This window comes from Eleginops maclovinus, chromosome 13, assembly GCF_036324505.1.
Source record: "Eleginops maclovinus isolate JMC-PN-2008 ecotype Puerto Natales chromosome 13, JC_Emac_rtc_rv5, whole genome shotgun sequence".
NCBI classification, from domain to species: Eukaryota; Metazoa; Chordata; class Actinopteri; order Perciformes; family Eleginopidae; genus Eleginops; species Eleginops maclovinus.
In genome coordinates, this window is record NC_086361.1 from 21,271,795 (window position 1) to 21,293,579 (window position 21,785).

Below are 21,785 nucleotides of genomic sequence, written 5' to 3' on the forward strand. Positions count from 1 at the left end.
GAGAGATGACAATCAATTGTAAAGTCTCCCTTCTTCCCTCGGAGAGCAGTTTGACTGTGACTTTAACTTCTTCCCAAAGTTTTACTCCTTTTTATTTTTAGTATAGTGTGCAGAAAAGAGTAGCAGCTGTCCAACCTTCACATTCTTTATTTATACCAGAGTGGTGAAACACTGTTGTGCTCAGAAAGTCCCCTCATTTTCTAAAGGTTGTTATACTACTACAGTGTCTATGTTGCATATGCATTATTCTCATGGCTGCATAAGCTCGGCAACGTATGCATTGGAGTAGAAATAACACACTTAGCTCGACTTTCTTCAAACTGTTTTTGGATCTCCTGATTGACCGTTTCTTGTCTCTGAATTTAAAATGTAAGGTTTGTTGATACCATTCTTATTGTTTTTGTAAAAAGTGTTGTTGGAGAGAAACTCCCTCTGGAGGGAATTTTTGCTGTTGCAGACCATTTACATGCACAAAATGGTAATTTCCTTGTAATATCTTCAATATTTTCTCAAATAGTAGTATTTTCCTTGATCGTGCAGCCCTCATAATAATAACTGCATGATGGGATGGCTAAATATGGTTTTAGTTGGATGTAATGTAAACAGTTTGGTCATTTAGTGGGTTACATTAAAGGCTAATCAACAGCTGTTTGTTTGGGGATCATTTGAACCGGGCATGAGGAAGGGGAGAAGTAGTGATGGATTGAGAAGTATTGTGTTTGGATGCTTTTCTATGTTTTTAGAGTTTGTTGTTTTACCTTGTAGTCAGCACAGAAACAATGGCTCAGTGCCTTCTTTTTTTTATTCTAACCACCGTGCCCCCTGGAAAGCTGCTGCTAGAAGAGCTGCCTTTGAAACAATCCATATTTGTTGTTCCCAGTTTGTACCAGAGGCTGATTATTCGCACACATTACTTCTTCCTGCTCTGCAGACTTGCTGCAGTATACATACCACAGCACACAACATTAGCTGTGTTTGCATCATATTGAATAACAATGGCTTTAATTGATCCAGTCTTTTTGTAAAATGCTTTCAAAGAGGCTGAAAATGACGGTTCAGCCGGAGCTCACATATCGCGTCGAAGGAAAACCGTGTGTTGAGCTGCATTATAAAACCCAACCTGCTAATTGCATTGCAGTGCAATTGATCATCCGGCTCTTTATGTAAATTGATCTCTTTTGTTGTTGTCACTTCTGAAACCACTGCAGTTTCAAGGAAGGTGCTTTGAAAATGCTAAGCTCTCAAAGAAAAATGATCATATTTGAATTCATATTTATTTGTAATCTTGTCAATCCAAATTGTACTGAAGTTTTGTCCCTTTTATTTCAGTAATGATGAGATATTCAGAGTTTCATTGCAGTTTTAACCTTTTAAAATTATACATAAACAGTACTTTATTCATTGCGATACTGGGTGCATATGCATAACCTTAACTTTAACTGTCAAATTCTACGTAAATACACAGACTTGACTTTCATCCAACGTTTGCACACCAGTACTTTTGCCTGCAGTGGCTAAGAAGTCCCGCAATGTCTTAATTATTCTTTCAAGAAATGCCAAAGCAGCTGATTATATGCAAACATAACTCATGGCTGTGACTGTACGTCGTGTTCATATCCTTAATTCATCACACCTGTAAGCTATCATCAGTGGTGGCTTTTGATTGTTAAATGTGAGTCATATATCATATTTTAAAGAACTCGTGTCAAGACAGGCTTTACACAGTGTTTACAATCAATCACAAACAAGAAATAGACATTTAATAAATTCATAGTATGTACATATCCCCAATGGGAATGGTTTGATGGACCTGAACGAAACCACACACATTCATTCATCAATCAATTAAACTCTCCCACATAAAGCGTCTAACACTTAGTAATGAGCGTGCTACTGGTCCGTGTGAATCCGTAGTGTTTTAAATGGTTTTAGCAGAAATGCCAGACAAAGTGAGCATACAACTGGATAAATGAGATTTGGATTAAAGTGCTGTTCTGTGGTTTGGCTAATTGAGTTTGGTTGTTGTTTAACGAGTCTCCAATTAACTCCAATTAAAACTGAATTTTCTCCGTGTTTTTTATTATTCATTTGTCGTGGAGGCATGGTAATAAAAGCTTACTCAACGATGATGAGCAATTAATATAAAAATGCTCATTTGTTGGTGAAGTTTTTCCATCCAACCAAACACAGATACAACTTTGGGTTAACCTCAGTGGTGTTTTCACTGATAGTTGTGATGCACTAAGCAGGAGTGACTCTTCATCCGGTGACCTCCTGCAGCTCCATGTTGAAAGGCCTTATATCCCAAGTGATTGTACTGTATAACCTCCTCCTCCTCCTCCTCCTCTTCCTGTACCTCCTGAGTTATACCCAGGTAGTGGCTTCAGAAAGGCCACCGTTAGGAAGACCTCTCTTAGTTTTCAGTGGGAAACCAAATGAATAAAAGATGACGACTCACCATAGGAAAACATCTGCGGCAGAACCAACACACATTACTCTTCCTGCCGTTGTGTCACATGAGATAGCAGATCAGTTTCTCAAAAAACAAATATTTATTTAACCCAAAAACTTTCTAGAAAAGCAAACTCCTAATACAATTATCTTTTGTATCCTATTTAAATAAGCCGTCTCTGAATGGCAGGGAAAAAAAGCGGCGCCATCGGACCTTTTGTTCATCACTGCCGCCGTATTGCTCCTCTGTGGATAGAAACATCAACTCGGCTCAATTGTTCTCTAAAAAACACTTATGCAACATTCATATCAAATGTCTCATGTAGACAAAACACTTTGCACCGTGCCGCCTGTAAAAAAAAAGGATAGGAGGATTAATATTGCTTCAGTGGTTTTGTTATTATGAGCTGAGCTGTGCAGTCCTTTCTCGTTTCACTTCAGACTCTCTGGTGATGGCTATTTATTCCTGCTCCGTTGTACTGGGTTTTGCCTGACATGGAAAATGGCATTTGTCATCTCAGGAAAATATCCTTTTTTTCCCCTGCATTTTATGACCTATTTTTATAAGAGCCATGAAAATACATACTGCTGACTATATATATATATATTCTCTTGCCTCCTTTTTACGCTGTCTTTCTTGGGACAGTTCAGCGATTAAGAATCAAATGTTTCGTGCTCTCCACAAATATAACCGTAAATGATGGAAAGTTATTCCACGCTGTTTTCTGGTTATAATAAAACTAATGTGTATTGTTCAAAGCCGATGTTAAATGAACTGCACTTCTTTCTGCAAATCCTTATTACTGTACTACTTATCCTTGATCCTCCTTGACAGCAACTGTCAGTTCTCCTTAGCAACGGTCTGTTAGCAAACATTAGCAACCTCTGGAATTGACCAATCAGAATCAAGTATCCAACTAAGATGGGTTTAAACGTAAAACAGATAAATCACCTGTAATCAGAGCTGAGTTTGAACCATTTTCAGAGCTTATTATTAGTTCTTTTTTCCATTGCTTTTTGTTAATTTCATACTTAAGAAAATAGATAGGTGTTTTTTTTCTGGCCAGGTGATGCCCCATAAAGTACAGACTACAAATCAACAGGTGTGCCCTCTTACTGTCGGCGTGCGCCCTCAAACCAAAATACAGATTACCCCCGTGCTGCCAGAAAACAATCTCTCTGTTGGTCAGAAACAGTGTAATGAGTCCAGAAATATGGAGATGGTGTCAGATGTGTGGTCAGACGGCAGAGACAGCTTTGTTTTTAAGGAGAATAAATAAGAGATGGATGTCCGGTGGGTCTGCAGGCCGCAGGCTGACACTGAAACTGAGATTTCTGAATTACATGCTTTCTTTTACTCTCCTTTTTTAGAGGAAGTAAAGAAACCAGAACTCTGGATTTATTTGTTGTTTGAGGTGCGATATATGACTCAGCAGCTTTAAGACATTGCCATATATCATGCCAGATCTTACAGATTAGCACTTCAGTCAGATACCATGATTGTGGTTTAATTTCTTTCTCCATGTCCTGCTGCGTCACCGTGTAGAGGTCTTTGCGTTTCTCTTTGCTGTTCCCCACCTTTATGCTAATCCATTATGGCTGTTCACACTGTATTGATTGCTTCAATTGGACACACCCAGAGCCCTTTGTTCCCCCGATTTGACTTTGAAATTGGATGCCACCTAAATCTTTCATTTCTGTGATTTATTTTGAGAATTGTTATGAATTAAACTCACACATCCCCCCCCCTGCGATGTCTCTGACCGGTCCTGATTAGTTTTGAGTAATGCTTCTTAAATAACTTACCTTACTGCTCTACTGCAAGGCCCTTACTAGCAGGTGCAAGAGACATACAATCTGAAAACGTAGCTTCCAGACAGTGTTTGTTTTTGAGTTTGTTTCATATCTGCCCTAAGGAAACACTTGCATATTGTATTTTCCAAGAGCTTAATATTTTAACTAAGGCATGAAAGATTTCTCGACAGTCATTGTGGTAGCCATTTCCTGTGACTCATAGTTTATTCAGCAGTGTGATGATAATGTCATCCTCAATCCCGGCTGTCTACGTGTTTAATTACAAAGCCTGGTGTTGCATATTTAAAGGTTTTTTCCCCCAATCCTTAAAAACCATTTCCCCATGGCCTCACTTTCTTTTTCCTCCTCTCCTTTGATTCAGTGCTGCGAGTTTATGAATATTTAAAATGTTATTCAGAAAATCTTTATTTAATGCCGCCGACGTTCACGGGCCCTCTTGGAGGATTTTTAACGACTTTGGTTATGAATCAAGCAGGGTCATGTAAATTGTTGTTTCCCCCCGTGAGCGTGCATCCCCCCCTCCGTCTGTTAAAACCCATCCTGCTGTTCCTGCAGGAATGGCTCACCTGCACAGACGGAACATATGCTTTATTCAGGTGATGTATCATTCATTTGAGGCTCCTGGCTCAAGTGGATGCAGCTGAGTCATTCGTCTCAGACAGAACACGGTTGGGGGCATAATTTACGAGTCAGGTATGGGGAGAAGGCGAAAAATGTGCAGGCTGCAGGATGAGGCCAATCAGGAGCTTTGTTGCTCATTGCTAAAGAAACAGAGTAGTAGCACTGCCATCTTTATTCATGTGCAACCTGCAGGTACAAGGAGTGGCACGGCTTATTTCCTCCTGGTCTGCACAAACTACACAGTCAGTGGTGGAAGTCGTACTCGGATACTCAAATTATTTATTGTCATTAACTCATTTTTTGAGCCGGTTTGGTCTATAATGGAAAGTGACATTAATATGAGATTAACCTTTATTAATCCCCCAGTGGGAAATTCAATTTTCACAACCATTGTAACTCATTTATACACAAACACATGGATTATAGAGAGGTGCCAGAGCGAAGAGGCTGCCCGGTTGCAGAGGTGTCCTTGGATCTTGGTCTGATTGAGACTTGAACCGGTGACCCTTCAGTTATGAAGCCAAGTCCCTCCAGACTGAGCTACTGCCATCCCAACGAGTGGATGAAATGCAGTATTGGCATATTTCTTAAGTAGCATAACAATAAATGAATTGCAATAAATGAGAGTGAATTGTATTTAAGTACATATGCTTCCCTACATTTAAGTTAAAATACCAAATAGCTGCAGACGATCACAAGCAACTCAAAGTGATTTCATTTCACTGTGTGCTGATTGCCTTCGGTTGGTTAAAAGTGTCATTTTAGTTTCCATTTCCAACAATTTTTGCATCCAAAGTTTTTAATGTGAGCCTGGCTACTCATCTCTAATCCCAGCAGGTATAATTAAACCCAGAAATGTGTTGTTATTTATTTCCCAAAATCAGTTTGATTTAATTTGTTTGTATTTAATTAGCCTTTATCTTCCTTTGTTTGTGTGTGCAGAGAAAGTGTTCGGGGAGTTTCTGAGCTGGGAGCTGGAGGAGGCGTTGTCTCACCTCCCTCTGAAGTGCGGCCAGGCGCTGACGCTGACCGTCAACATCAAAGTGAAGCTGGACTTTTCCGGCCAGGAGAGCCTTCTGCAGGACCTCAACGACGGTGAGCGGACACACACCGGCTGTTTTAAGTGTAAACATGCTGAGTAATGCTGCTAGCTATCACCCTCATTTAAGAGTGTCTCCTGTGACATGTCTCCATGCTTTAATCTTCAAACAGCTCTTCATTTTTCTCATACTGCCTGTGCTGCAGTACTTCTTTTCACCCTCTGTCTGAAACCAGAGCCCAGTCTGCTCTGATTGATTAGCTGGCTCTGGTGTAATTGGTCTAACACTTAGAGATGTCCCGCCCCTTAGCCGATCACGTACAATGTGTTGGAGCGCTAGCCAATAGAAGCGCGTTATTGAATATGAAATAAAATTGTCATTTATTTTATTTCTTTATCTGAGATCATATTTTTTTGTTTTTGTTTTGCATGGCAACATTTTAGCCATATTCCATATTGCCAAATGTGTAAAATTGCAAGTATTGTGATAAGAGTCTAACGGGGCCCGCAGGGATTGCCCTCACTAATGTTGGAGACAGAATTAAAGTGTTCATGTGCAGCTCTACATGATCCCCTCTGTGTTTAAAAGGATTCTGCCTGCCTTATTTAAGATGCAGCAGTAATAGCAGAGATATCTCAAAGTGTCCACACCTCCATTTCCCTCCTAGCTCTCGCCTTCCTCACATCAGCTGTCAGATCTCCTCTCTTCTAATTCTTATTCATGGTTAAAAAGAAATGGTCTGACCTCTTCCCCTGTACTGTACCTCGAGGCTCGTTCATTGTGTTCCTCCTCCTCATCCTCAGCCTCCTTTCTTTCCTCCCTCAGTCTCTATACCTCTTTTCCTCACACTTCACTTCACTACGGGCTGATAAATATTAATGTATTCAATATGCTGCAACACACACACACACACACACACATACACACACACACACACACACACACACACACTTTACTTCCTGTGTGTTTGTGTGTGGATTCAGATGACGAAGTAAATACATGCGCCACTGCATGTTTATCTCGGCTCCAGCGCCGCTCTCCTCATGAGGTCATTTAAGCCGCACTGTTTCAATGTTTTAATTAGCCCAGCGATAATTGGGACTCTGAATTAAGGAGATAAGGCACGGTTCGGTCTAAACAGCAGCTCTGAGTTCTGCTATTACGGTGAAATTATGGGACGTGTTTTTTTTTATAAATACATTTGATGCTATCTACGACTCTTAACACATAAATAATATCATATTATAAAGTTTGCTCGCATGCTGATGAACTCATTTGCATAAAGACCGTTGTTTTCTCCACCGAGGAGGTTATGTTTTAGGTTCGGTTTGTTGGTGTTCCTCCTCGCTGAATTATGTAAAACGACACGCACAAAATGTCATGAACATTTCTTTCTATTTATGGAAACAGCCTTGTGCTCTTTGTAAGCCCTTTTTAGTTTGCTTTGTTTGCCTTCTTTGCTCCTGTGTGCTGCCATCTTTTCAAATTAAACATCTTGGCTATTTTATGCACAATGCATGCTTTCAACAGCTGTTCAATCATGGTCACAGAAGAACTGCCTTATTGTCCCCATTAGTGAATTCCCTTGTTAGAGGCGGCAACATAACAGGCTTTTTACCTGAGTATTTATCCTTAAAAATATTGTAAACGCTACCATTACAACCAGGTAGAGAGGCACTTTTGTCAGCTGGAATAGTTCTCTATCAGCCTGTGATAGTTCCTGTGCAAAGGTACAGTTTGAAGCTTCCTCTTCCTATAAGCCGTCTTGCCAATAAGTGGATTAGAAGATCGATCATGTCTGTGAAGCTGTGTCAGGTTAGGGTTAGCTCAGATTCATTTAGCATAGGTTAGCATAAAAACTGTAAGCTCAGATTTGAAGAGGATTCAAGGACCTTTTTTAGTGGAATAATTTGCCCATTGTATCTTTTGTTTAATTCATACATAATCAGAATTGCAATGAAGCATATTTCCAGACTTTTCTTTCAGTTTTGAACAAGTTTGGTATTTTCCCACATTTTGAGACCTCAGAAAAGTAAAATGAAAGCCATGCAGACATTTTAGAGACTCTTTAATCAGCTAAGTTACTATCAACAGTGAAACATGTTAGTCGGCGTACAACCCTGCTTCTTTTACTGTAAATGACTCTATAATACAGTAGAGAGTGTACTTCCAATGCATGGAGGTTGCATGTATAGGTTGAGAGTATCAGTGCTGTCCTTTTTTCAGCAAACAATATTTGAAATGTTATTGAATGGATGAATATCTTTATGAAGCTTAGTGGACTGTTCTTATTTGCTACTCTATGCTGATCTTAAATGCATGAAAACCAAGCAATGGAACAATACATGTTGTTGCTCAATTTGTTTACTCAATTTGTTTATTCACATAAGGAAATGTGACATTGGTAGTCTTTTGGGTACTTTTTGGTTTCCCTTTAATGGATTCCTGCACAGCTCAGAGGAACGGACAGTAATTGGATTTTTCGGTGCTTTTATTGGAAGTGCTTTACAATCTGCTTCTTATTCAACCGTTTACATGCACTCTCGCACCAAGGGCACCGAGGTACGATGCAAGTCTTGTGACCAGACCATTGGAAGCCGTCTTTCTTACTCAAGGACACTTTGACACAAAGACAAGACGAGTCCTGTCTGGTAAATGCAATCCTGCGTCAAGCCGACAACCAGCTGAACCTGAGCCACCAGAATACAACGAGAGGAGCGTTTATTTTACACGGATGCTCAGAGTAAAATCTGGTTATGAAATTTTAAAAAAGCCTTAACTTAAGGGTGGTGATGTCATGGAAAGGTACACATGGCAAAGGTTGTCTTTTAAAATATGTATTATTATATATTAATTCTATACTATTAGAACTTTTATTACATTATATATTCATAAAATGTTGGAAAGTGAACGTAAACTAATTTGCTAATTAATATGTAAGGACTGGTTACAATTTATGAAGTGAAGTTTATTTAAATAAAGTCTAAGTCACACTAAAACTACCCACTAACCAACATGTACACATATTGGTGCTTCAATGTTTGTTATTCTAAGCTCAATAATAGAGACTACACTAAATATTACTGCCAAATAACATTGGCTGCTCCCTCGTTGTTCATAGCAATTATACTAACCAATCAAATCTGAATAAGATGTTGAACTGCTAAACTTAGAACCGTTTCCGTTGTCGCCCATTGTTTTCAGACGCATTTAATTGAAATCTGTTGGCGTTATAAATATTCAATGTCCTTGATGGCACCGGGCAGGTCAATACAATCAGTACTGAGTGAAAATAGTCTTAATAAAAAATGCAATAACATCAGCTGCTCCCGCCCCCATCGTGGAAAATGAAGGATTGTGAATGTGTGCATGAATATGAATGAAGTTGTCCTTTTTGCCCAGGTGAAATATCTACATACAGACTCTGTTTTCTATCTCAGCTCCACAGCCTGAGGAAGAGAGATAGCTCGCAGCTTGTGTAGTGTGTGTGTGTGTGTCGGAGTCTCTCTGATGTGTGTGTGCATTGTGTTAGCATCAGTCTTTCTATATTGAATATAACTCAGATGTCTAGCAGCACTCCCATGACCAAGGTTTGGATTTGTCATGCTGTAAGGAAGGTGAAAATTACCATGTACCTTGAATCCCAGCTGTCAGAATATGTGAGTGATATTCTGTATAATTAGGAGGAATTTTTTCACTAATTATGGGCTCTTTATTGATCCTCCTGTATTTATATGCAGAGCCAATCCATCAGCTTTAACCGTGTTGATACGTGGCAGTGCTGCACTCGATGTCCTTTGTGTTCCAGCTGAGGCAGAAGGGGCAAAGCACAGAAAGGAAAACCTTCAAAACAGACTCATTGATTTTTCCCTAAGACGAGTTTGTCCCTCACTTTGTGTCCGACTCGAGACCATGACACCATAACTCCTGATCATGAGGGAGTGATGGCATCACTTAAGACTAATGGGCCCTGTCTTAGCGAGCATTATCGTATTAAATGGTGCGAGTGTTGTACCTAATGATACTGCTGCCGCCTACGTTAAAGGGGAGGTTTGGATTGTTTAAAGTGGGCTGTTATATGGTACTTGTCTACGGTCAGTGTATTACCTACAGTCGATGGCCGTCGGCACGCCCCTAGTTTAGTGAAAAAAGCACCTGAGCCAAACGATGCTTTCTCTTTCCAATGAGGAACTCCAACGTTTGCTTTATATCCATCTAGCACATGACTCCATTAAGGAAAACTGAAGTGTTACCCCACAAAACACGGTAGTTGCAGGTCTATCTGCCGCTGCCAAGATCGGTTAGTTTGTTGTCTTGTTGTGCGAGTTAAATAACACAAACAAACAGACCGATCGAGGCAGCGGTAGGCCAGCTAGAGTTGTGTTCTGCAAGGTAAAATGACTGTTTCGGTGAACGGAGTCTGGCGGCTTTGAAGATAACTTAGATAATAGCTTCAGAAATGAAAGGGCTGTCCGACTGCAACCACTCTCAAGAACATCTAAACTGTTTCTTTAATGCCCCTCGTTCCCCTGCAACAGAAACACATTAGGATAGACACATGAAACCCTTTTCTCTGTTGATCTCATTTTAAGTTCTTTAACTGCTTTGTTTGCTTGGCATTGAATCGACTCAAATCTAAAGAAAGTGTGCATAGTATTGACATTGATTGTAAGATTTCTAGTGTTCTTTACATAGTCTTTCATCAGTAGCTTCTTGGTTAACATTGCACTCCCTGTGTCATCTTAACACCCCAAAAAAGACAAACCATTTAATACAGAGTGAAATCAGATGGCTCCACCTTGGAGTTCAACTTCTAACTTCCAATCACGACTGGGAAACTGAGATAGGTTGTCTCATTTATCTGATCCCTGATCAGTTTAAGTACTGAGTAATCTCTTTCGGTGTTTGGAGTGGCTTCATGAGAGTGATGAAAGACGATACAACTCTTCATGTGTTATGGATAGTTGTTTGTCTGCTTTAACAACTTATTTCTTCTTCTGTGGTTTTTGGCAGTTGGTAACATGTCACAAATCAAAATGGAATATCCAAATGGTTATATTTTACAGCATAATAGTCTAGTACTCTCGGTCGACTGAGTTTGACTACCATGACAGTTGTTGCAACCCTTGGATATAGAGAGTGATAAATGATAATGATTGGCTGAAAAAATAAGCAATCTGTCCAAACCAAGTGACCCACAGTTCCCTACATATTCTAAATCAACCCAGAGTTGATCAAAATCAGTCCACGAGAGTACAAGTATGGACATTTTCTGGTTAATCTCTATCTAATGCTAAGATTTCTTCCATTGTTGATCCTGAAAATGGCAGAAATGGAATCAATAACCCCTAAGACCACTCCATAATGGTCAACACATTCTCCATTGGCTATAATTATAATTCATGCTAATTAACACAACTTATTCTTGTGAAAATTGCCCTACACATTAAAATTAAGCATCCAGCAGGATGTTTCTGGGGACCTCTAACATAAAACTTTGGTGTATTGAACATTTCCATGTTCACAAAAGGAGCTGGCAACTAGACTTTCAGGTATCACACAATACATGGTTTTGTTAAAGACGATGGTTTCAGATTTGCAACAGCAATGCTACAACATGGCCTGCTTCAATAGCAGAGGAAGTGGTGTTCTCTCCCACTTCCAGTTTTCCACTTTGTTGGGAATAAATAGGAGAACTGAGTGCTTATCCTGAGCACTGATAGCCACCATGGCTGCACAGACGCAGATAAGATTGCAACCTACAGAAACCAAAGTAAAGCCTCCGTGTGACAGGTGATCTCTCAGCAGGGCGCCTCACAAACAGCACGACAGTGACAGCAACCACAAGATGCTCTCAGACGCTGTGTGGAGGTACTGAGGCCTGTATGTTACCGGAGATAAAGGCAACCATACGTTGGGAGAATTTAAGAAAAAAGTCTGTAGTGGAATATTGATAGCTGGTGTATACTGTGACTCAAATGAAACGCTGTGTGAATCTGTGCGTGCCAGACAGTCGTTACTGCTGTTAAAACAAAGCAGCAGCTGTTTGAGGATGACTTTAATGGAGCGTCCAGACAAACAGCGATTGCTTTCTCTAATGACGGTAATCATTCGCTCAGATCTTTGTGTATTACCTAACATATTCCTGCTCGTCACGTAGACCCATCGCTCGCCCCGTGTCCGTCGGACTGATGGAAGCGTAATGATGCTCTCACAGTGTCGGCTCTGGAATATCTGGTTACAGCTTGAATTGGATGAATGGTGTGTTTGATGTCCAACCCAAACATGAAGCTGTGTTAGAGTGGTTTTTCTAAGGGTTTGGAGGTTTGAATTGTGCATTTATGGTGGATATTGAACATGATAAATAAGATTCAGGTAAAGCAGTGTTTGACGTTTTATTGATTATTTTAATTTGTCTAATTATCATATCGATTTTTAAAAAGGCTTTATTGTGCTTTCACTTTCCTGTAGTGTGTTTTATAGGTTTTAGTGCATGTAAATGGTCTGCAAAGACTTAAATCCCTGTGTTCCCTCCAGAGTGAGTTCCTCTCTCACAAACCCCCCCCTCCACTGCCTGAAACCCCTCCATTGGACTCCTTTGTTTACTTACTGAACATAGTGATGTCACTATGTAACACTCGCACTTCCATTGTTTAGCGCTCCAACACATTGTACGTGATAGGCTAAGGGGCGGGACATCTCTAAACGGTTGACCAATCACTGAGACATCAACTTATTTTTTTGCCCTTTTCTACCCAACATAAAAGGTCATGTCAATGTAAAGAGGCCCCGTTATGCTTTTTGGAGTTTTCCTTTTCCTGTAGTGTAGGTTTTAATGCATGTAAATGGTCTGCAAAGGCTTACATTTCAAAGTTTCTCTCCCCCTGCCTGTAAAGCCTCCACTGGGCTCCTTTGTTTACTTCCAGACCATAGTGACATCACTTTGTCACACTCGCACTAGCACTCCAGCACATTGCTCATGATCATGCTAAGAGGCAGGACATCTCTAAGCGGTCACCCAAATTAGGTTTTCTCAAGTGTTTTATTTAAGTGAGAGTGTAGAAATACGGTTAAGGTAAAAGACTGGACTTTAAAATGTTAGTTAAAGAGGCCCTTATGTGCTTGTGTGGGTTTTCCATTTCCTGTAGTGTGTTCTATAGGTTTGTGTGCATGTAAATGATGTGCAAAGGCTAAAATCCTGCAATTCCTTAGTTGAACTCCTTTGTTTACATCCTGAACAGTGACATCACTATGTAACACTCGCTCTAGCGCTCCAACACATATACGTGATAGGATAAGGGGCGGGATATCTCTAAGCTGTTGACCCATCACAACAGAGCCGGCCAGCTGACCAATCAGAGCAGACTGGGCTCTGGTTTCAGACAGAGGGTGAAAAGAGGGGCTGCAGCACAGGCAGTATGAGAAAGATAGAGAGCATTCTGATCATTAAAGCATGGAGACATGTCCCAGTAGAGGACACTAAATACAAATATGAACCCTTCATTGTCAACACTGTACCGTGTCACATTCTCCATATTTAATAGATGCTTGTAAATGTGAGTGACATTGCAAAGATCCACTTCATGCACCTTCAGACCTGGGCTAATATTGTCAGAGTGATTTCAGAAGTGACACTCGCAGCCTTTGCTCTTCAGCCTAAACTCTGGCAAGGAAGTGGCTGTCGGTGATAGAAACACAGAGTGCCCTCCTATTCTCCCCGAGATGGGTAGACAGAGAACTAGACACATACTGATTGGAAGGAGAGCATAAAGGAGGGGATGATTGTGAGCTCTGCCATCGTTAATCTCAGCAGCCATTACTCAAACAGTCTCTGTGCCACATAGGACAAGGCCATTCATGTGATCCTCCCCATGCAGTTCGGGGTCTTTGTTTTTGGGACTTTCTTTTCTGCCATTCTGAGACTATGTCTAGATGTTTATCCAGTGTGTTTAGCAGCAGGATACAGAATGAATCAATATCAAGAGAAGATTGGGCCTCATGCACCAATATCTACCTAATGTCTTCTTAAGAAAGGTCTCAGATTCATGTGCAGAATTCTTCTTGCCTCTGTTTTATAAAATGATGAATCCTTCAGCCTCCTTTTGAAAGTGCACGCCTTCTAAGTCGAGTTCACAGGTAAACACCACAGCAAGTATCGAAAAGGGAATATTAGGGAAAATTAGGTCAAGAATACCCAAAATTGTAACCGAAAATACCCAAAGTGGAGCTACTTCTGGAGGAAGTGGAGCCAAATGTGCCGTCATATTCAGTAGCGAACAAAGTATCCTAAATGTGTTATTGCAGTTTAAATGATAAGTTATAGATACAGCATTAACCAATTATCCTGCACATTCATGTCACTACTTAAATTATAGATCTATGTGTGCATAGATTCTGTTCTTACCTACAATTGAATGTCATCATTTTGTGAAAACTACACCCGTTTGCATTCAGATAGATATTTTCCTTTAAGGACAGATGGTGAATGATGTCCATTGTTCTCAGTAATCACTATAGACATTTCCACACTTGCTTATGCTTTGTGATTGAGGGCCCTTCCAGGCAAAAGCTGACATTCATAAGTGAAATGTGGTGCCTAATAAGGTGGGTTTGGAGCTGTGAAGAGGACTCATTGTGACTGAAACAGAATACACGGACCGCTGGGTCTTTGTAAGGATATTTAAGTGAAAAGTTGTTCTTCCTTTAGCTTCCCCAGCTCCTCCCCACATGCAGACCCCTCTTTGAGCAAAACTCTTTGAACCAAAGGTTTCCCAGTGAGTGTCGATATGGGAGAATGAACATTTATACAATGCATTAATAGATGTTCTGTCAAACGAGATGTATTTGACACTGTCTGTATGGGTGGCAAGAACACAGGACCAGTTGTGTCTTTCATATGGGATTAGCTAACAGTGCAACACATGCATAACTGTTTTTTATGAAGTACAAGAAGAAGAAGAACATCGCTTTATTTGCATATGTCTTCCTGGGGCTTTGTGTCTGGCTGATAACACCCTAAAAAAAAAAGCTTTATAGATGTAATATAAGGGAGTGAGTTTAGCATACCTAGACCTTTAATTACAATACCCCAGCTCTTTAATTGTTATCCTTTACTAAGACGTCACCCTGTTTTGTCATCCGTCCCAGTTTGCTGTATTATTTTTGTCTTCATGCAAGCTCAAAACTTCCGCCGTGTTTACCTGTCGTCATGGTAAATTAAGCACAATCGACAGATTCACAGCATTAATCCCATCGGTGCGGCATTATCATTCCCTGCACACCCCTTCCTCTGCGGTGACTCTTTTTCTTTTGAACAGAAACACCTTCAGATGCTTCAACTTTTTACCAATCTTGCATGTGGTTGTTAGAGTCTGATAGTCTGTGAAAAGCCATCTATCGTGAACCCAATAGCCTCGGCTTTTGGCAAAGGCTTGCAAATTCCCCCTCTCTTAGGGGAAATTGCAGGGCTTTAGCATTCCACTGACGTCAGAGAGCGATATGAGTGCCTTGACGTCAGAGTGTGGGCTCTGGGCGTCATTTTTGGTGTATTGTCTGAGTGGGTTGAAAGCGGCAGCCCCTGTGGTGGCGCCTCATGCAGCTGCTGATAGTGCAGCTGCTCCCGTGTCCACACTGCTCCTCTCAAGGTCACACGTATGAAATCATTCATTTGTTCTTCACATTCTCTCCCTTGCACAATGGACTCTATGATATCAGATTTTGTATCACTTTAAAATATTCAAAACTTTTAGGAAAGTTATTGCACTAATCAGTGGGAGCCAAGGCAATGTGACCTCAGTGTATTGAGAGCACATTTATATAATCAGGACATTGTTTTAAAATCAATCAGGCAAACTTTGCTTAAAATACACACAGCAGGGCTAGAGTGCATTAGTTTGTAGAATAGACTTGCAATTAACTGCTTGTTTAGCACCATTTCCACTTAAAAATAGGCAAAAATAAGACATTTCTGTCTGCTTTTTTTGGGCTAAAATGACGACTGTCTCTTGCAGTATTTTTAATCAAATTTAGTAGCTAGTGTCAACCTACAAACTTCATGAGTCATGGGTCTTCAATGTGCAATTATTATGCAATTTATTTAGTTTCAAATGGTTTGCTTCCCTGTTTACAAAACGCAAACTAAATTCTGTCCACACAACCACCAACTGCTGTAATTAGTAGAGTTTTTCTTTTCCGTAATACATTCATTCAACACAATTCTGGGACTATTTCCTGGGTATTGCATAGTAATTGTGAAGTGCATGGTGACTAACGAGATCGAGTACCTTCAGTAACAATAATTAAACAATTCAATCCCAAAATGTCTCCTGTAAATCTGTTGACATCTTTCAATATGAGATGCTCTGCTATCCCCTCTCTAATGACAGCCTTGTCTTTATGCTGATTCTTTTAGCTGACTCTGATGCCATGGTGTCTTTTCAGATGGGATCAGCGTGACGGGCCTGCCAATCTCCAGTCCGCTGCGCCAAGTCCTCAAACCCCGCTCCGAAAGCAAGACTGTCAGCAGCGAGTCTGGCAAGGCGGAGTACAGCCACATTAAGGTAAGAGAACAGTGTGTGTAAAGGGCAAGAGCACGATTGTTTCTGCTGGGTCATTGATCACGATGCAGGCAGTGGTTTTCTTTTCAGTTTCCTGGCTCGTTGCATAGTTTACATACACTACTTATTCACCCTGCTGCAGACTCACTGCACCTCTCCTGCAGATAATGAATACCTATGGTTGTGATATTTAACCCTCCGTCTCTCTCTACACACCGAGCACACTCTGTACTATGTGCTATAATAAGTCTTTGCAAAAGCTCAGGTAAAACTAAAGCATTATTTACAACCAAAACTACTTGAGCTGCAGAAGAACTATGGGTACGGTAGAGTTGTCCAAAAATCAGCTCCTATAATCTTCTCCTATGCTCTATTCCTTGACCCCTGTGTGAAACATCACAGGGTTAAGGAATAGCAGAGAGGAGAATTCAAAAGGACTTAGGAAAAGACCGTGCACCGTGCTCTCTGACGGTGTTGTTTTATGCTTTATGAACGAGGACAACAGAGAGACATATATTCTTCATTAGGTTGGAATTGTACGGAATAAAAAAGTGAAACTCATGCCTGTGACAAACACTGAGCAATGTGGACTTTATTTGATCATTTCAGTTAAAAGGTGACGTTCATATTTCCCCTTGTGATTAATATAGAGCTGAACGTTCAAAACAAAGCACTTTGGCAAGTTATGGCATACGTTTTCAATTGCTCAATAACCACCGTAACTTTCATGATATGCTTTTCTCTCGTCACGATCGGCCGTTTCCACCAGCGGCCGATTGTTGTGCCATGGCAAAAGTTGCGGCTGCAAGGCATCGTGGGACAGCATCTTCTCCTTTCCTTTCCTAAAGGAAGGTCCAGTGTTTCCTAAGGTAAAGGAGGTTATAAAGGAAGCTCCTGTCCTATCATCTAGAGAATCAGAACAGCTCTTATCGTGGCTGCCACTGAGGTACTTGCGGGTCATTTCACTCCGTTAGGAACCTTCCTAAGCTAAGCTGACTATTCGACCACAATCTATGAGTTTATTAAGCTGGTGTCCACCTTGGCTGCCGGTGCACTCAGACATAGATTAAGGAGAACCTTTAGAAGGGTTTTTGTGTGAAAAGCCAAGTGGGAAAGTGTGACAGAGAATGAGAAAAGCAGGGTTGTGGATTTAGTAGAGCTGATCAGCAGGGGAGGAGGTGTTGTTCGAAGACACGTGGATGTCGGAGGGGTAAAAATGGGCGTGCTGACAGTGTACCTGCTGAGGGTCATGAGTAGCACAACACCTGCAAGGGAGGGAGGATGCATTGTGTTGCCTTTGAAAACCAGAGGAACCCTTTTCTCTCTGCTGTGAACCATCAGGAGAGAAAACAACATTAATGGCTGATCCTCCGTCCAAACAAAGTAAACTTTCTGACCTTCTTTGGAAAGGTTTGGCAGGATGATACTGGCGCAGAGAATACAGGTTCATGTTCAATAAAGGCTTAGTCAGGGACAGGTTCTACCAACAGAGCAAATTAGTGGAAATATTGACGTTTTGTTCGAGGAAATCATGAATTTATTTGAAATGATGTTACTGAGAAGCAATGCAAAGTTGCTCACCAATTCAATGACTAATAAGCAATACCATGGAAATACACCAAAGCAAATACCTTGTAAGTAAACGTACCTGACCGGGACAATGCACATTGGATAGATGGATATTAACACAATGCTAAGGAGGAACACTTATTTTAAAGGTATTTACCCATCCTTTTATTATCCTTATTCACAGTCCCAAGCTTGCACACTTTGTCTCAAAATTCACCTGGATTTCTTTTCCGTTATTTTTAATTTCTAAACTGATTTACAAACACTTGTCCTTGATGGGTGTCTGATGTTCTGACCATTTTAATGAACCAATTCCATTGATAGCATGAGTGTGATGTGAGACGGTATTACTTCTAAATTCTCCACACGCTGCACAGCAACACTGAGGGTAAAAAGCACCTCTTTAGATTCATTGCACAACCCGCTAGATATCCAATACCTTTACAGTAAGGCAGAAAAAAAGATCCATCCATTGTTAAAGGCAAGTTGGACATTTGAATCAGTGGTTAGGCTTATTAGAGGCCTGGATGAATGGCAGCTCTGACTTTTTAGTGCAGAACATATGGTGCTGGAACCATGGTTAATAAAGCCAATTACACAAGGACTCTTAAGTTGTGAGGAGCTGCTTCTCCTTTTCGTTTCGTGGACTGCATGCTGTGGGACACAGAGTAGATGCAAGGTGATTCATTTCAATGTGTGTTCAAGACGAAGTATAAATACATGGATGTGGATGGATTTGCCTCTGGTAAATGTATTTTGGGTTTTCCAGCTGCATGACTCATTGTCGTTATGGGCTGTATTGTTTTTTAGTAGTTGGACTCAAATCCCCATCAAGCACCTGACGCATGTTGACGTAAAAGCAGTGGAAATGTGGGACATAAGTCCAAGCAAAGTCATGCAATACCATGAAGTGATGTTTGTCTAGAAGGAATAGAAACTTGGATTCCATTGTCTTAAAATGAGGCATCTTTGGACAACAGCTCAAGAAGATCGTACTGTAGTTTCTTTATATGGTTTCAGAGCTGTTACACCCCTCAGTGTGTGTGACGTCTTTGTAAAAAGTCAATGTTGACATGAACCAGACTACTATTAACATCTAAGTTGTTTTCCCACGTGTGAAGCAAATAAACACCCGAGTAAAACGGGTGTGTAAGCAACCGATGGTCGTTAAAGTCAGGGTGGGAATTTTCCTCTCGTAAATGAAATGCAATTAAACTTCTCCTTTTTATAAACCATGCAAAATACCTCACCTTAATCTATCAACATGCTGTATTCACATGGAGGAATCAGGTGTTGTGGCACAGTAGCACTCATCAAAGAAAATGTTGGAAACGTTGTTCGTAGAAACGTAGGAATCGTTAATGGAAAGGTACCCCAAACTGTCCGGAAGCCATCGATGGAAATGCAGCCATATTACTGTTAAACTACACCCCAGATATTCAGTCTATGCCATTAGCTTGTCTAATTTTAGTCAGTGATCTCCCATCTTATATATCAGCTTTTCTAGCACAGCCATTTTTGGAGAATAACAACAAACGCTGGATGCAAAACATGTTGGATGTGCAATCCTTTTAGTTTTTACACAATCATCCAATTTAAATGCTCCTGTCTCTTGGCTTGTTGTCAGTGGAAAGCTGATTAGTCAGTGCCTCCAATGCTTTCCTTCCATATGTCTTTGTTATGCTACCTGTCAGTGTCTTATCCGTCTGTATTACACATACAGTACTTTTTTTTTTACAGTGCCTTTATCCTCCTCCCCCGATCTTCCTGATTTAATTTGTAAAAGGAAGAGTTGGTATGTTGCTTGAAGGCTACCTTTTCCGAGCTGTGTCTATGCATATATATGAGAGCTTTTTGTGTTGGCGTACCACCATTGTTATATTGAGCTTGAGGGAATTTTTCGAGCTGCTAATGACTGATTTTTGGGCTGGGAGGAAGGATGGACAGATGCACAGGAAATTGAAAGCCTTGTAGCCAAAACTGTCTGGCAGTAAAGCAGGTGTTCGCTGCATATCTTAACGTTAGGTGGTGCCAATCATGTGTGGATTTGGCCGCTTTTACCCTCCATACCATGAGCTCCAACATATGCCCGTGTGTTCTATATGTGCTCACTAACTATGAGCTATTTTCACACCGGCATTCCTGGAGCTCGTCTACCATGAGTAAGTGCAATCAATCACGGCTGATCTGTAATCAGCACGGGAGGAGTCAACATGTTTATCTCACTGACCTTTCATCGTTCAATCCTAGCACCCGTTTTTCAATCCTCCCACTAAATCAGGGACGCCTGTGGGCATGAAAAATGTGCCCCGCTGTCAGGATGGGATGGATCCATCGCAGGAGGAAGAGGTCTGGCCGCTCAGACGTGTTGGGTTTGCTGATTATTTACACTTTTTTTGTTCAATGACTCATCTCCTCGGAGAGTGAGGGCACTTCCACATCTTGGTTTCTTTGACACTGTCAATTACTCCTCTTACCTTATCATCATCGCGGCTTTATGTCTCATCCCACCTGCCCGTCGTCCCCGTGTGGGAGCACATTATCCCCTCGAAGATCTGTTATGGTTTGTTTCTGCAATGATCCCCATTGGAGCATCTTGGCACATGATTGAATCAGAAGAAGATGCAGAGCTGGGGATTTATGTGAGGGGGGAACATGAGTGACAGGCTGGAAGTAATAGAAAAAGCTGCATACTGTAATCCTACCTTCGTGATTGCCTAGGAGCCACTGTAAAGCTGGCTGATGTGCCGCTTTCCCTCTCACTTATTCTACCTGTGGACCTATCTTCACCGGACAGATGTCATCAAACACATTTCAAGGGGAGCTATGATACTGGGATAGGAAACGCCCAGCCATTATCTTCAAAACGCCAAATGTCCCGGGTGCTTCAACACTCCCTCTTCATAGGGCCATGTTATTGCAATACAGAGATTGCTGTGAGAATAGATATGTGTTTCTCTGAGGCTGGAGAACAGTCTGAGAGAGAGAGAGAGAGAAGGCTGTCACTGGGCTCTATCCTGCCAGCATCAGCAGCTTTAGAGGGCACAATTTTCTCTATGACGTCCACCTCCCAACCCAGCCAAATATGAAATGGAATAGTCCAATTTCAGGTGGTCATTGGTGGGAAATTACTGGAGTGGACAGTGCAGTAATCTCTTTGACAGTGGCTCTTAAAGCTGCATTCAGTGACCTTTTTTAGAAGTATTCTATTTGGTCATAGTGGAGCCCTGGAAAATTGAGGGATGGTTACGAGGATTTCAGCCTCTAAATTGACTTTGCCAAAGAGCTATTACCTTTCTGTTTGGTTTGTTTGTCTGTATGTCCCCCCCCCATGATTAAGGAAGACTACTGGCCTAATGATCATGACACCAAGTAAAAACCCCATTACACTTTGGTGCGTCGGAGGTCTGAGGTCTCCAAGCGCCCTTCTAGTCCTTTATTGAATATCTTTGGACTGTTGGTTTGACGATACAAGTCATGTGAAGATGTCACCCGTGGCTCTGGCAAATTATGACTTTTCTATGACATTTAATACACTGAATCCTCCGGAGTCTAATTTGTGATATTGGGCTTTATAAAATAAATTGACAAAGCAATAATAACTTCATTCATCTATAAAACGATCGATAATGAAAGAATCATTTACTGCAGCTCTTCATACATTTGAGATATCATTCATATTGATAACAGATACTCATATCGTTTTACGCAGCCTGCCTAGAAGGGATGGTGA

At 40.9% G+C, this 21,785-nt stretch overlaps 1 protein-coding gene across 1 annotated transcript in view; it reads left to right on the top strand.

Annotated features, from left to right (window-relative positions):
- The window catches only part of trappc9 (trafficking protein particle complex subunit 9), a 170,755-nt gene that overhangs the window by 48,327 nt on the left and 100,643 nt on the right, over positions 1 to 21,785 (top strand). Inside the window, exons 16-17 of the mRNA XM_063900068.1 lie at positions 5,830 to 5,982; positions 16,368 to 16,486. Of these exons, the coding sequence (XP_063756138.1) occupies positions 5,830 to 5,982; positions 16,368 to 16,486 (272 nt within the window). The remainder of the gene's footprint in view (positions 1 to 5,829; positions 5,983 to 16,367; positions 16,487 to 21,785) is intronic.